The following is a 17,364-nucleotide window of genomic DNA, read 5'->3' on the forward strand; positions in this document are numbered from 1 at the left end:
TCTAGCAGTAAGAACCTGGATTGTCTTTGTATAAAATAACAAAGACACCCTTAATAAAAAAGGACTCACAATTATCTCATCTAACATTTAGAATAATCCTATGAGATAGATAAAATAATTTCTATTTCACTTAAGAAACTAAAACTCGACTGGGTCACTCTGCTGTATGGCAGAAATTGCTGCAACATTGTAAATCACCTATACTTTAATAAAAAGAAAAATTTTTTTAAAAAGAACCTAAAAACACTAAGTATTTTTCCAAGGTTACCCAGCTAGGGGTAGAATCACAGTGGTATAAATTTCTTGATTGATTTTGTGCAGAATCTCTTTGTGTGTACAAGCTAGGTTCTGGAAGACTTGAGCAGAGCATAGATCCAGCAGATATGGAGGGGGCTGACTGTACTGCTCCATTTTATATAAGTTACTTGAGCATCCATGGATTTTGGTATCTGCAAGCGGTCCTGGAGCCAGTCCCCCACAGATACTGAGGGAAACATGGGCAAACTGAGTCAAGTTCGGAAGATCAGATGGATTAGGGATGATAAATAACACTTGCCCTGCTTCTTGAAATGAACACAAAGAAGTCTTCATATGGGGAGGTTAAGACAGAAAGAGAGACAGACAGGCACACAGATCTTGATCACTCAGCCTGGCCAGCTCCCCCTCTTTAGAACCTCATCGTCTTTCTCAGATGTTGGGGTTCTGAGAGGGGGAGACTTCAATGGCTTGAATATATTCCAACTTGAATGTACTTGTTAGTAGAAAAGGTTATTGCGGCAGGCAGCTGTTGTCACTCATACTGAGGACTTGAAAGAATAATTTATCAGGGTGATGGAATGGAATGAACACCGGGATAGGAATTGAGACATGTGAGATCTTGTCTTGATTCTCCCAAAGCTGCACATATGGGTCACTGAAGATCTATGGCTCAGTTTTCTCATATGTGAATGATGGGAGTAGAATTGATGACTTCTGGATGAGAGGATGTATGTGTTATGTGTGCACCTGTGTGTGTGTGTTTGCTGAAACTTCACATCACAGAGAAGATTTTATAAAACCGGCTTATGAGAAGACCTGGGACAGAGTCCAAGAGGCAGCCGCCACTTTATTTCCCTTGAAAGGAAGTGAACTTCTTTCCTCCAGGTCTACAAAGAAATGGGGTGACTAGACTCTCAGACTCCAAAGTCAAAAAAAAAAAAAAAAAGATGTAAGAGTGGATTATCTTTTCTTTGATCTTTGGAAACCTTAATTGTGTACTACTCTCAGTCTTTTAACTTTTTTTTTTTCTTTACTAACTAAATACTTCAGAGCTAGGAATGTGATGGTAAGATAACCCCTGAGGGGGGGGGGTGGCTATAAATGGGAAACTCTTAGGATGGCCTCCTTGGATTTGATTAAATGCTGGAGCAGCTCACAGAACTCAGGAAAATAGTTTGCTTACTAGATTACTGGTTTTACAAAGGATATTAAAGGATAAAAGTGAGCAGCCAGCTGAAGAGATACATAAGGTGAAGTCCAGAAGGGCCCTGAGCACAGAGATGTCTGCCTTTGGAGTGAGCCACCCCCTCTAGCATGTGGATGTGTTTTGCCCACCAATATAGAACCTGTCTGAACCCCATCCTTTTGGATTTTTATAGAGATTTCACTGTGTAAGCATGATTGATTAAATCACTGACCATTGGTCATTTTTAGCCTCCTGTCCTCTCCTCCCTCCTCAGAGGTGTGTGTATTGGTTGGGGGGAGGCACGGAGGGGCAGGTCGGGGGGGCCCCGGGGAGTAGGCTGAAAGTTTCAACCCTCTGATTGCTTGCTTTCTTCCCCTGGCAACCAGCCCCCATCCTTAGGGGCTTTCTAAAAGTTACTTCATTAATGCAAACTCAAATGTGGTTTTGTTATGAGTAAAAAGATTCCCCTTTCACCTTTATGGCTCGGGAGCTATTTCAGGAACCAAGGAACAAAGACCAAATATTATAACAAAAGATGTTCTCATTGCTCTTTTTGCTTATTAGTAAATTACAAGGATTTTAGAAGACTTATGCCAGAAACAGGAAAAAAACAAATATATATATATCACAGTATCACAAATCATCTTTCCTGTAGTCTAAGATGTTCAAAATATAGTAGTTTTTGCTGCTCTGTAAGATGCTGTCTTTGGATATTTATCTCAATACAAGTGCCCAATGGCATAACAGTAGGATTTTGGCTATTTTAGTCCCATGAAGTATGTTTACAACCCTAACTATCACTTTTTAAAGCGAACTTTAGAAGACCTATTTTTAAGGACATCCCACACTTGGCAATTGAGAGCTCACAGGTCCATAAATAATCACTCTGTGTTAAATTTGGTTGTCTCTTTTTTGTAGTTGTAGTTTCTTATTCATACAGGTGACCTCTGTAAGCCTTTAAAAACTAGCTTTGATGTAATCTCAGGCTTAGAGATTTTTTTTCTGCAAATATGTTTTGTTCTTCCAAATAAAGTGATTGAGGAGTTCCCTGGTGGCCTAATGGTTAAAGATCCAGTTGTTACTGCTGTGGTTCAGGTCACTGCTGTGGGGTGAGTTCAGTCCCTAGAACTTGCGCATGATGCCAGTGTGGCCAAAAAAACAAAACAAAACAAAGCCCAAAAGACCTAAAATAAAGTAATTGAGAGGGCACCCTATAATATGAGAAATTTTAGAAGTATCTGAATATGAAGTTTCCCACTTTTTTCTGAGGGATAATTTTTTGGTGATGAAGTTGAATTTTGCTTTATATTTGGCATCCACAGTACCTCTTAAAGGATATGAAGCAGTCGTCTACCAAGTGCTATTTTAGTAATGCAGAACTATTTGGTATATCACCAGAGATTTTTTTTTTTATTTATAGAAAGCAGCTTAATTGTCTAGAGTATTTGGTTGTATACTACCTATTAACCTATTAGTATAGACTACCAATGCATTTATTGTTACATTGGACCGAACTACTTTATAGTAAAATTTTATTTATTTATTTATGTCTTTTGTCTTTTTAGGGCCGCACCCATGGCATACGGAGGTTCCCAAGCCAGGGGTCTAATCAGAGTTGTTGCTGCCGGCCTACGCCAGAGCCACAGCAACTGGGGATCCGAGCCGAGTCTTCGACCTACACCACAGCTCATGGCAATGCCAGATCTTTAACCCACTGAGAGAGGCCAGGGATAGGACCTGCAACCTCATAGTTCCTAGTCGGATTTGTTAACCACTGCACCATGACGGGAACTCCTATTTTATAGTAAAATTCAAACTCTTCCCTTGCTTGCCATTCCTTTACTCACGTAAGATTATTTTTGTAGTTTTATGCTATTTGGCTGATTCTTCTTACATAACTTTGATGTCAAGATAAAAATTAAATAGGAACAAAAAAATGGGAATGTGAGTCTTATCACTGAGGTAATTCATGTTTTGTTATAAGTACTACTATTTTTCTCAAGGAATAAATTCTCATAACATACATTTAATTGCATGAATTGACTTTAGTTTCAGAATATTATTCCTGCCTTATGTTTTCAGAAAGAGGAGAAATTCTTAAAAGCTATTTGTTGAAAATGTGGACATTATCATTATGACGTTGAAATTATAAATCATTAAACTTGAGTGGGTTAATTCTCAGCCTTCTAAAATGAGGCTCATCCTTTCTCCAAACTGGCCTTTAATATAAAAGGGAGTTTTCTGGGAGGGACTTCCAGCTACAGATGAATTACGAGGTCAGCAAATCCTCTCCCCAAAAGCACCAATAAATCTGGATAAAATTTTTGGCCTTCTGGAAATTGGCCAGAGGCTAACAACAATCTGAGAAGTGTTTGTGTGTGAAAAACTGCTGACTTTGGGTAATGGTAGTGGGAGTCAGCAGTGCTCTTGGCAGGGGTTGTTCTCATTCTTTTTACCTGCCCCCCATCCCAGCTCAGTCAGAACCAAAGGCAGGCCATAGCTGAAGGGTGCTCACCAGATTGGGAACAATGGGTAATGCCTGCATCCAGCAGCCTTGTCAGTGGAAGTGATAATCCTGGTGGCGGGTGAGCAGGGAGAGCCAACAGTTCTACTAGCCTGAATAAAGGGTTGTGACTGGGGCAAATGCATTCCTGGCTGAGGCTGCACACATATGCAGACTGGAGAGGCCCCAAGCCATCTCCATGCTCACTGTTAGCTCTGAGGCTGTATGAAAAGGAGGCAAAAAAGGCCTAGTGGAAAGTAAAGACTAGGGTGAATTTCGAATGTGCTGTCACTACTCAGCACACAAATCTTTCAGCCCAGGGTATTTAAGCACTTCTTGTGTATAATTATTGGTTGATCATTTACTTATACAGATATAAGACAGGTCCTATAAAAGTCCAGGCTTAGAAATAAAAACAAGATTTAAAAACAGCAACAAAAATAAATATATGATCAACAATAAATAAATAAATAAATAAATAAATACAAACAACAACAACTGAGCATGGACATCACTAGGGGAACACTGTAGGGTAGATAGATTTCATAAATTTAGCCCAAGCAAATTATTAAACAAACAAAATATAAAGTACAACTTCTGGAGTGGGGGGAGTCAGAATCTAGAGGTGCTACAATCCATTATCCAAACTGCTCAATTTTTTAAAAAAATTACAAGACATGTAAAGAAACAGAAATATTTGATCTATATTCAGGAAGGAAAGCCATCAGTGGAAGTCGTTTCTAAGTGTCCCCAGATATTGGAGTTAACATACAGAGATTTCAAAGTATCAATCTGTTAAGAGAAGTAAAGGGAACTAAAGAATCAAGGAAAAGTATGAAAACAATGAATAAAAATAGAGAGTCTCATCAAGTAAGTGGGAAAAAAAAAAAGGTTTTAAGGATCCCATGGAAATTCTGGAGTTGAAAAAGACAGTAATTGAAGTGATATAATCTCTAGAAATATAACATCAGATTTGAAATAGCAGAAAAAAAATCAGTGAACTTAAAACTGTATCAGTAGAATCTATTCAATCTCAAAAGAAAAAAAATTTAAGAGATGTACAGAAACTATGTACTAATATCAAGAATACCAGTTAACAGCAGAGAAAGGAGAAAAGGAGGGTAGAAAAATATAACAATAGAAAATAGAAAAATACTTGAAGAAATAATGTCCAAAAAAACCAACTTGAATATGATAAAAATACATTCATCTACATAATTGAGAAACTTGACCAACTCTATGTGGGATAAATGCAAAAGAACCCACACCTAGATACATCATGGTCAAACTGTTGATGAAGATAAAGTGAAAATCTTGAAAGTAGTAAGAGAAAAGCAACTTCTCAGATACAAGGGAACAAGATGTAGGAAGTGGCTAACAACAGAGGCTAAAAGGCAATAGACTTTTTTTTTTTTTTTTTTGCTTTTTTTGAGGGCCGCACCCGCAGCATATGGAGATTCCCAGGCTAGGGGTCAAATGAGAGCTACAGCTGCCAGCCTACACCACAGCCACAGCAACACAGGACCCAAGCTGAGTCTGTGACCTAACCAAAGCTCACAGCAACACCAAATCCTTAACCCACTGAGCAAGACCAGGGATCAAACCCACAACCTCATGGTTCCTAGTTGGATTCATTTCCGCTGCACTACGATGGGAACTCCAGCATTAGACATTTAAAGTGCTAAAAGAAAAAAACCGTGTCCAGCACAATTACCTTTATAAATGAAAGCAAAGCAAAGACCTTCTTGAATAAAGGACGAGAGAATTTGTTGCTAGTAGTCCTTCCTTGTGAGAAATAGTAAAAGAAGCCCTTCAGGCAGAAAGAAAATGATACGAAATAATAATTCAAACCCATAGGAAGAAATAAAGGTGCTGGAAACGATAAATTTGTGGGTTAACAGAAAAGAGTCCATATATATTTTTGTTCTCATTTCTTCTTAACATCTCCAAAAATATAAGATTGTGAAAAGCAACAATCGTAACAGTGTTTTGCTGACTTTAAAAATATAAATACAGGAGTTCCCGTCATGGCGCAGTGGTTAACGAATCTGACCAGGAACCATGAGGTTGCGGGTTCTATCCCTGGCCTTGTTCAGTGGGTTGGGGAGCCGGCGTTGTGGTGAGCTCTGGTGTAGGTTGCAGAAGCAGCTTGGATCCTGCGTTGCTGTGGTGTAGGCCGGCGGCTACAGCTCCAATTGGACCCCTAGCCTGGGAACCTCCTAAGGCCAAGAATGCAGCCCTAAAAAGCAAAAACAAACAAACAACCAAATAAATAAATAAATAAAATGTTTTGGACAGGTGGGAGTTCCCAAGGTGGCACAGGGGAAGCAAATCTGACTAGTGGTATTCTTGAGGATGCACGTTTGATCCCTTGCCTCGCTCGGTGAGTTGGGGATCTGGCGTTGCTGTCAACTTCGGTGTAGGTCGCAGATGTGGCTTGGATCCAGCATTGCTGCGGCGATGGTGTAGGCTAGCAGCTATAGCTCTGATTCGACCCCTAGCCTGGAAACTTCCATATGCTGTGGGTATGGCCCTAAAAAGCAAAAAAAAAAAAAAGAAAATGAAAAAAAAATGTTTCGGACAGAGAGAAAATGAAAATGCTGCATATCAAAATTATAGGTGGTAGATAAAGTTATAAGGGGGAAATTTATTAACTTTAAATATCTATGTCAAAACAAAAGGTCTAGAATTGATCTTTAAGTTTGAACCTTGACAAACTATAAAAGGAAAAAAATAAACCCAAAGCAAGCCAATGAAAGGAAATAATAAAGATTAGAGTAGAATGTAATAACATAGAAGACAAAAATAATAGAGAAAATCAAACTAAAAATTTGGCCTTTGAAAATATCATTAAAAATGACGAAACTTTAACTGGATTGAACCAATAAAAAAGAAAATACAAAATTAGCAAAATCAAGAATGAAGGAAAGGGATCCGGCGTTGCCGTGAGCTGTGGTGTAGGTTGCAGACTTGGCTCTGATCCCACGTTGCTGTGGCTCTGGCGTAGGCCAGCAGCTGCATCTCTGATTAGACCCCTAACCTGGGAACCTCCATATGCTGCAGGTGTAGCCCTAAAAAGCAAAAACAAAAAAAACCCCAAGTATAAATAATAAAAGAATGAAGGAAAGGATAGCATGGTGGTCCCTACAGAAGTTTAAAAGGAATATATTGGAATATTATGACCAATTTTATACCAACATATTAGATAATTTACAAGCAATGAACAAATCCCTAAAGAGATACAAATTATCGCAACTGACTCAAGAAGAAATAGAAAATCTGACCAGACTTATCGAAAGTGAAGTAATCAGAATTCATAATTTAAAGTATTTCCATAATGAAAAGCCCAGACCCAGATTATTTCACTGGTAAATTCTATCCAATGTTTATAGAAAAAAATAACACCAGTCCATCCCATACTCTTTCAGAAGATAGAAGAAAGAACACTTACCAACTCGTTCTATAAGGCCAATATTATCCAAAGTCAAACAAAAACGTAAGAAAACTACAGACCAGTATCCGCTCTGAGCACAGATGCAAAAAGCCTTGACTCCATATTAACAAACTGAATGCAGCCACCAATAAAAAGGATTATATGCCACAACCAAATGGAATTTATCCTAGAAATACAAGGTTGACTTATCTGAAATCAGTTAATGTCAAACACCATACTGGATAATGGAATAAAGACAAAAAGCCATTTGGGATAGACAACACTCGTTTATAATAAGAAATCTCAAAAGACTAGACATAAAAGGGAATTTTTTTCAACCTGATAAATAGCATCTGTTAAAACCCACAGCTAATGTAATATTTAATGGTGAAAAATTGAATGCTTTACCTCTAAGATTAGGAACAAGAGTGAGGTTTGCTTGTACCACATCTTTTCAGTATTGCACTGGAGGTTCTAGCCAATATAACCAGGCAAGAAAAAGAAAATAAAAGGGATCTAGATTGGAAAGAAAGAAGTAAAACTGTCTTATATGATGTGATTCTGTAAGAATCAGAAAACCCCAGGAATCCACCAAAAAATACCAAAACTAATAGACATGTTAATAAGCAAGGTCACAAGAATCCAAGATCAATATATAGAAATCACTTGTATCTCTACGTACTAAGAATGAAGAGTCTAAAAATGAAATTTAAAATTATTTCCATTCACACTGCTATCAAAAAGAACAAGTATTTGGGTATTAAATTTAACATAAGTAAGACTTGTGTAATAAAAGCACAAAACACTACTGAGAGAAAATAAAGATCTGAATAAATGGAGAGATTATATGTTCATCGTTTGAAAGACTCAATATTGTCAAGATGGCAGTTGTCCCCAAATTGATTTACAAATTCAAAACAATTCCTATCTAAATCTCAGCAGACTTTTTTGTAAGAAATTGACAAGATGATCCTAAAATTCACATAAAAATGCAAAAGGCCTAGAATAGCCAAACCAGTTTTAAGAAACACCTGGAGTTCCCATCCTGGCTCAGCAGTTAACAAACCCGCCTAGTATCCATGAGGATGGGGGTTCAATCCCAGGCCTTGCTCAGTGGTTTAATGATCCAGCATTACCGGGAGCTGTGGTGTAAGTTGAAGATGTGGCTCAGATCCTGAGTTGCTATGGCTGTGGTGTAGGCCGGCAGCTACAGCTCTGATTCAACCCCTAGCCTGGGAACCTACATATGCTGCGGGTACAGCCCCAAAAAGACAGAAAAAAGAGAAAAGAAACATCTAAGTCTGGAGTTTCCTTGTGGCACAGTGGGTTAGGAATCCAGCATTGTCACGAGTGGCTTAGGTTGCTCCCTGCCCTCGGAGCTTCCACATGCTGCAGGTATGGCCAAAAATAAAAAAAGAAAGAAAGGAGAAAGGGAGGGAGGGAAGGAAGGTCTAAGTTTAAGGACTTTGCCTCATTTCAAAACTTATCATGGGAGTTCCCGTCGTGGTGCAGTGGTTAACGAATCCGACTAGGAACCATGGGGTTTCGGGTTCGGTCCCTGCCCTTGCTCAGTGGGTTAACGATCCGGCGTTGCCGTGAGCTGTGGTGTAGGTTGCAGACGCGGCTCGGATCCAGCGTTGCTGTGGCTCTGGCATAGGCCGGTGGCTACAGCTCCAATTGGACCCCTAGCCTGGGAACCTCCATATGCCGCGGGAGCGGCCCAAGAAATAGCAAAAAGACAAAAAAAAAAAAAAAAAAAAAAAAAAACTTATCATAAACCTCCAGTAATTAGCATAGTTCAGTATTGGCACAGGACAGGCATATAGATTGATGGAACAAAATTAAGAATTTAGGGGAGTTCCCATTGTGGCGCAGTGGTTAACCAATCCGACTAGAAACCATGAGGTTGTGGGTTTGGCCCCTGCCCTTGCTCAGTGGTTTGACGATCCGGCATTGCCGTGAGCTGTGGTGTAGGTTGCAGACGTGGCTCGGATCCCATAGGCTGGCAGCTACAGCTCCGATTCGACCCCTAGCCTGGGAACCTCCATATGCCGCGGGAGCGGCCCAAGAAATAGCAAAAAGACAAAAAAAAAAAAAAAAAGAATTTAGGGAAAAAGAGTTCCCATCGTGGCTCAGCAGTTAACGAACCCACCTAGCATCCATGAGAATGTGGGTTCGATCCCTAGCCTCGTTCAGTGGGTTAAGGATCTGGCATTGCCGTGAGCTGTGGTGTAAGTCGAAGATGAGGCTCTGATCCCTTGTTGCTGTGGCTGTGGTGGAGGCTGGCAGCTACAGCTCAGATTGGATCCTTAGCCTGGGAACCTCCATATGCTGTGGGTGCGGCCCTAGAAGACAAAAAGACCAAAAAAAAAAAAAAAAAAAAGAATTGAGGAAAAAAACCTTAGCACTGATCATCAATTGATTTTCAACAAAAGTGCAAGACAATTCAGTGGGTAAGCATAGTCTATTCATCAAACTGTGCTGTGACAATTAGAAAACCACATTCAGGAAAAAAACAACAACAACAACAATCTTACACCCTCACCTTAAACCATATGCAAAAATAAACTCAAAGTGGATCATAGACCTAAGTTTAAGAGCTAAAACTATAAAACTTCAAAAGAAAGAATAGGAGAAAATCTTCATACCTTTGGGTTAAGCAAGGAGTTCCAGGATATGACATTAAAAGCATAATCTGTAAAAGAAAAATTGATAAATTTGACTTTATCAAAATTAAGAATTTCTACTCTTTGAAAGGTACAATTAAGAAAATGAAGAGATAGGAGTTCTCTTGTGGCACAGTGGGATAAGGCTCTGACGTTGCTACTAAAGCTGGTTTGATCCCTGGCCTAGGAACTTCCTCATGATGCAGGGATGGCCAAAAAAAGAAAAAGAAAATGAAAAGACAAGTTACAAATGGGAGAAAATATTTACATTTCATAAATCTGATAAAGGACTTGCATCCAGAAGAAATAAGGAAATTTGAGAACTCGATTTTTTTTTTTTAAGTGACCGAATCTGAGGCATATGGAAGTTCCCAGACTAGGGGTTGAATCAGACCTGCAGCTGCTGGCCTATACCACAGCCACGGCAACGCCCGATCCTGAACCCACTGAGCAAGTCCAGGGATCAAACCCGCATCTTCATGAATACTAGTTGGGTTCATAACCCGCTGAGCCATGAGGGGAACTCCTAGAACTGAATATTAATAAAACAGCATAGTTTTAGAATGGGCAAGTGATTTGAATAGACATTTTGCCTGAGTGTATACAAGAGGCTAAAGGGCACATGAACAGATGCCAGCTTTGTTATTCACTAGGAAAATGCAAATTAAAAATATGAGACACCACTAGATCATCCCCATTACGTGGCTAGGAGTCTGCATTGCTGTGGCTGTGGTGTAGGCCGGCGGCTACAGCTCCGATTGGACCCCTAGCCTGGGAACCTCCATATGCTGAGGGAGCAGCCCAAGAAATGGCAAAAAAGACAAAAATGAATAAATAAATAAAAAGGTACAACTTCCTTGGAAAGCAGTTTGAGAGTTTCTTAAAAAGTTAAAGACAAACCTAACATATGATCTAGCAATTCTACTCCTAGGAATCTACCCAAGAGAAGTGAAAATAGATTTCCACACAAAGATGTGAACACAAATGTTCTTGGGAGCATTGTTTGTAATAGCCAAAAGCTGGGAGCCATCCATATGTCTATCAGTCAATGAATAAATAAATCCATACAGTGGAATATTATCCGACAATAGAAAGGAATGAAATACTGACACATGTTATGACATGAGTGAGTCTTGAAAACATACAAAGCAGAAGAAGTCAGATCCATTTATGTGAAACGTCTGGAAAAGGCCCTTTTGTAGAGCGAGAAAACTGATCACAGGGTTGGGGTTGAGAGTGGTGATTAACTATGAGTGGGCATAAGGGAATTATCTGGGATCACGGAAGAGTTCTAAAATTGGATTGTAGTGGTGGTTGCCCAACTTTCTAAGTTTACAAAAAGAATCATCAAATCGTGCACTTAAAGTAGGTGAATTTTATGATACTAATTTATATCTAAAAGCAATTTTTAAGGAATTTTCTTATTTTCTTGGCTTTTTGTGCTTAAAACTAAAGGGCTCTTCCAAATCCTGAGGCAGCAGATATTGATTTGCTTATATTGTCACATAAACCCTCTGCCTCATATGTTTCACCTTATGTATCTGATAAAAGTTTTTAAAAGAAATACCTATATTCATGCCTGCCTTTGTTTCAAATACATTCTTGCAACACCTCTGTGTTTCTCAGTTCTATTGAAATGCTTTTTTAAATTAGTATTGAAAAATAGTTGATTTCCAATGTGTTACTTTCAGGTGTACAGCAAAATGGTTTAATTACACACACACACACACACACACGTGTTTTCCCAATGAAACTATGAAATCTTGTTTCCGAAATGTGCCTTGGTTTTAATGATATGCTTATCTTTCCTTTGCAAACAGAATATGCTTCTCTGGGATCACTCTATGATTACATTAACAGTAACAGAAGTGAAGAGATGGACATGGATCACATTATGACCTGGGCCACTGATGTAGCCAAAGGTAATGCTTCGAATTTTCTTACAGAATTGGTGGAGGGCACCCTGACCTGGCGACTTAAGAAGGAAGATTTCTTATTCTGTGTCGTAATGTTCTTCTCTTTTCAAACCAAAAGTACCAAGAATTCTGCAACTTACTGTGCACATAGTATTTTAGGTCATTGCTTTTCTAACTCCTGCATTCCTTTTCTCTCCTTTCCCTTATTTATTTACCAAGTTCCAAGAGTATCAGTGGCAACCGGGGGGAAGCCATTTTTGCCACATTTTGTGACGTAATCGGCCAGCTTGTTTGACACATGAAATGGAAAGATCATAATTCTGTGTTGTTCTCTACTTAGACACAGTATCCAGAAAACATGACTTATTGTAGGAATTAGTTCTACTCATTTTGTATACTTAATAGTACCTTAAAAAATAGTAATCCGTTGCAAAAACCTTTTTTATTTGCCCTGCCATGGGAAAGCAATTCAGATTTTATTTTAGATTTAATGTAAGTTTGGAAATCATCCTTGGAATTGAAATATTTTTGATACACAAAAGTCCCTAAACAAGGTGCCTGGTTCTTTTTCCCTCTTAAATTCCTGCGTAGACAAATGCTTTCTGAAGCAATTTAAATTCCATTTATTTTTGTCTTTTTATTTTCCATTTTCCTAACTGAATGTTTCTAAATTTTATTTATAACTGTCACAGTTGTTTTGGAAACCAATTAATCTAAATAATGAATGCTGATAGTTACATTTGTATTCTAGCAACCCCTAGAAAGCAAGTGTGTCCAAATTTTACTGGGGCAATTAACTCCTTTGCATTTTGCTACTCCAATCTGTACAAACATTTTTTTACAAAACGAATACAAGGATATTTAGCCGTCAATGAGGAAAGCACCTCATACTTTGCTTTCACTGGGACGTCGCACAGGGACTTCCAAAAAGTAATAGTCTTTCCTTTGGGGAATTATCTTGTCCGTTTAAAGTTTTATCAACACCTGCCAAATTCTTCAAACAGAAAAAGTGAAAATTAAAAAAAAAAGTTTCATGCTAAATGCTGCTGCTTGAGTGATACTTCATTACCTTATAAGAGTAATAAGCGCAAGGTTTAGGATGGTGTACTTAAGGCTTTAGCTGTGTTAATTAACTTAATTGTGTATTCATGCATCAGACATCTCAAATCAGCCTTAAAATTTCACATTCTTCAAGACATTTTCATGTCACAGCATAGCCACTTCTCTCCATGTCAGGAATACACAGGGGCCACCTGTTTGTAAGCAGGGTAATGTGCTCTTACTGGAAATTGCCTGAAGCATTGTGGAAAAAGGAATACACTTACATAAATGTAAGCACATAACACAAGCAGTCCTTGACTTAAAACACTTCACCTTACAGACATTTGCATTTAGGGTGCTCAGCCAATTACACCCATCTTATTACTTAATGGCACTTAGGAAGGATAGATAGCAAACAAATCAGCTGACACCAGTCACTCGGCTTCCTGTTGTGCACACTCGGCTTAAGCTTTCCTGGCCTCCAACCTGTAAACCTCACCCCTCCTGGTCCCTTCCCCTGCAGCAGTCCCTGCAGAAGGGACAAGTCCTTTGGCTCCAGATCAGCCGGGTCATTCCTGGAGTTTCTCAAGAGCCCTGGCACTTTGCCACGGAAGGACAGGACGAGAAGGAACAGGACTAAATAGCAAACTGGAACTAGAAGTAAAAAACAGGGATGGAGAAAATGGGAGTGGACCATGGGACAGTGTCCAGAACTACACAGTAATCAAATAATACACCACTGTCTGGTGGCTAATGAATTAATCTGAAAGGAAAGTTTGGCCTCAGGTAAAAAGAGTGAGGCAGAGAAGAGACTTGTTTATTTATAGTCGCAAGTAATACTTAATATTTAAAGTAGCCTACTAAAGGAGGAAGAAATCAGTGCTTTCGGAATGACTTCGGCCTCTCCGACAAAGCTATGTGTAGAGCTTAGAGAACATGTGTGAAATCGGAAGGCTGATCGTTGTTGATTCTGTTTTTAATTCAGCCATGCCCTTTGGTTTCACTGTGATTGAAGCCACTGAAGCAACAAGATATTGAGAAATCAGAGAATGAATAATTCATTTCAGATAAGAGTTGATTCATGCATTTTGAAATAGGCATCGCTTAACATCACTGCAGAGAGAATTATTCCTCCAAGGCAGAAAAAGATGCTTTTCTTTCTGAGTGGAAAGAAGAATGGAGGGCAGACCAGCCAGTATATCTGAAATTGCTACAAGTCAGTCAGCAACCTGTAAAAGGAACAATGAAAGCAAATAAACCTGGATCCAGTCTCCAAATGATTCCAGATCTCCCCAAAGTGACACCTGTCAAATCTCTTTAAAGAAACCTTCTGTTCTAAAATTGATGGAGGTATTTTTCAGCCTTCTTAATTGTTTGCAATAAAAATAAGGCGGAGTTGTAGGAAGCTCTATAAAACCATTACATAGAATTTTATATGATTGTGATTACAACTGTTTATGTACACTAAATATTCTATAAATGTATACTATATGTTCTACACAAATAATGTATAGTACTTTTTCTCATAACATCTGCATGAGGAAGAAAGTGTCTATATTTAAAGCTTTTGTACTTGAATGTTTTTTGAAATTCTTTTTCAGCAAATATAGAAACTATCTAGCTCTACCTCTAATAATAATTAAACAGTTTCTACCAGAAAAAGTATTCAGGAATTTGATTTTTTTTTTTTTTTAAAGGCTGCGCCTGCAGCATATGGAAGTTCCCAGGCTAGGGGTCAAATCAGAGTTGCGGCTGCTGGCCTACACCACAGCCACAGCAATGCCAGATCCGAGCTGCATATGGAAGTTCCCAGGCTAGGGGTCAAATCAGAGTTGCGGCTGCTGGCCTAACCACAGCCACAGCAATGCCAGATCCGAGCTGCGTCTATCTATGACCTACACTGCAGCGCACAGCAATGCCAGATCCTTAACCCACTGAGCGAGGCCAGGGATGGAACGTGCATTCTCATGGATACTAGTCGGGTTCATAAGCCACTGAGCCACAATGGAAACTGCAGGAATTTGATTCTTTTTTTTTTTTTTTTTTTTTTTTTTTGTCTTTTGTCTTTTTTTAGCATCTCACCCCAGGCTAGGGGTCTAATCAGAGCTGTTGCTGCCAGCCTATACCACAGCCACAGCAATGCCACATCTTCGACCTACACCACAGTTCACAGCAACGTCAGATCCTTAACCCACTGAGCGAGGCCAGGGATCGAACCCTCAACCTCATGGTTCCTAGTCGGATTCGTTTCCGCTGCACCACAACGGGAACTCCAGAATTTGATTCTTAAAGCAAGAGAGAAATAACTATGAAATTCAGTTACAGAAATTATTAAAAGTTACTCAAGTTGTAACTAGTGAATTTTCACAGCTTGGACTATGTAGGACTTATTACTAGAAGAAAGTTCCTTAGTTCCAGTTACATCTTATTTAAGATCATTTGAATTACTAATACTTTTGTTGACTCTTTTCAGTAATATCCTTATTTGGTAAGAGTTTAAATTTTTTAAAAATTTTCTTTGTTCTTTCATGATTCTTCAAAATATAATCATCAGAACAGTAGAAAAATAATAGATTATTTTATTATTTTTTGGAATTCATATTATGGTCTGTTTTTTTGTTATAATTTTTTTAATAGTTATGTCCCCAATACAGTTTTTTTTCTACTGTACAGCATGGTGACCCGGTTACACATACATGTACACATTCTATTTTCACACATTATCATGCTCCATCGTAAGTGACCAGACATTGTTCCCAGAGTAGGTTATTTTTTAAATTAGCCTTTGTAAAACTGAAATTTTCTATATACCTAAAAAAGGAACCAAAGCCTAGTTATTAAATTATGTTCATTAACAAAAGAAACCTGTTTTATTGCCGTGGGGGGGATGTTTCTTCCGCTGTTTAGAAAACACAACTTGAGAAATAAAGAGAAAATATTTCAGTAGAAAATGTTCTTTTTTTTTATTCTAAGGGGGTAGACAATACATAAATACAGAGAAAGAGTCAAACACTACCTAAGGGGTAACTGTGAAATAGGTGTCTTTTACAGTATAATTTTTTATTCAAAATAGTAAAACTCTGCTTAATTTATGTATCTATCCAATTTAGTGAAGTAATTTGATTGGCATTCTCAGTATGTTGTAGAGAATTTTAGAGTACATTTAAATGTAGATTATCTCAAAGATTTATCCTTGTAAGAAGAATAAAATATCTTGTAACTACTGTATATTTTTCTGTCTAAGGATCACCAAAATCCTTCACCAGTCACACCTACTGAATTAAACCAGTTCTCCTCACCCTACCCTACCTCTCCTCCCAGGGTCTTATTAGAATGAGGACTGAGAAGATAAACCAGACATGCAAATGAAAACTGAAATTTTTGGTCAGAACTTTGGCTGATTTGGTGGTGGAACACCTTAGTCATTGGAGCATTTCTTCCAATGGTATCTGTGCTATTTTGGGACAGACTCCAGAAAATTAAGGTGTCCTTATTGGGTATTGTAAGAAGCTAGCTTTATCCACAATCAGATTCCAAATTCAGAGAGGTTAAAGCACATAAGGTTTCCTTTTCATATAAATTTTCCTGATATAGACATATCCTGTCTCTGATCCATCACGGAAGAATAGAACACATGAATTTAATTTTTGCTATGAAATCCTTTGCAAAAATATGAAAAATAATAATGATGTTTAAAATAGAAAGGTAAAATAGAAAGGTAATGCTGATGCAGTGTTGAAAAATTATATTAATAGGCCTTTCTTCCTTCTTGTATGAAAAGGAATGCACTATTTACACATGGAGGCTCCTGTCAAGGTGATTCACAGAGATCTCAAGTCAAGAAATGGTAACGTAGTCATATCTTTTTATTTTACCCACTTTATTATAAAATATATGCACCTCTGTATAGAAATAAGCATCATACTTTCCTTATCTTTTGTAGCCAACTATTTTGACTCACTGCTGATATCATGAAGATCTTTCCACTATTAATAAATGTCAAAATCCTCTACATTATTTCAAGAGGCTGCATAGTATTCCACTGTATAAATAGCACAGAACGTGGACATTTGGGTTGTTTACATTTTTTTTCGCTGATAAAAAATGTTGAGCTTAATACTTTTTAGTAACACTTTTCAACACATCCCTAATTATTTCTCTGGGATCATTTTCTAAAAGAGGTATTGCCAGATCAAAGTGCTTAGTCGTGCCTTTCTAGTCTTCTATTTTTAGATGGCTCTCTGTACTAGTAGTTTTGAGTTTTGTGCTTGCTGTTCCTGAATTATTTGGTGTAAATTTTTTATGTCACTCATACTACCTGGAGGAGTGCCCCAAAATGATCAGCTTTTTGGAAAATAAAG

General features: G+C 38.2%; 1 protein-coding gene across 13 annotated transcripts in view; it reads left to right on the forward strand.

Annotated features, from left to right (window-relative positions):
• Positions 1–17,364, forward strand: part of MAP3K20 (mitogen-activated protein kinase kinase kinase 20) — a 204,655-nt gene that overhangs the window by 95,122 nt on the left and 92,169 nt on the right. For all 13 annotated transcript variants that reach the window (XR_014829549.1, XR_014829548.1, XR_014829554.1 and 10 more), the window contains exons 4-5: positions 11,867–11,968; positions 16,785–16,850. Coding sequence is in view for 6 of the 13 variants with exons in the window: in XM_013990583.3 (XP_013846037.2) it covers positions 11,867–11,968; positions 16,785–16,850 (168 nt within the window). In the remaining 7 variants the exon portion in view is untranslated. The remainder of the gene's footprint in view (positions 1–11,866; positions 11,969–16,784; positions 16,851–17,364) is intronic.

Source organism: Sus scrofa, chromosome 15 (genome assembly GCF_054392235.1).
Source record: "Sus scrofa isolate SSC_HxYL_T2T_F1_AM1 chromosome 15, Sscrofa_HxYL_maternal_Yorkshire_Landrace_v2.0, whole genome shotgun sequence".
Classification (NCBI taxonomy): domain Eukaryota; kingdom Metazoa; phylum Chordata; class Mammalia; order Artiodactyla; family Suidae; genus Sus; species Sus scrofa.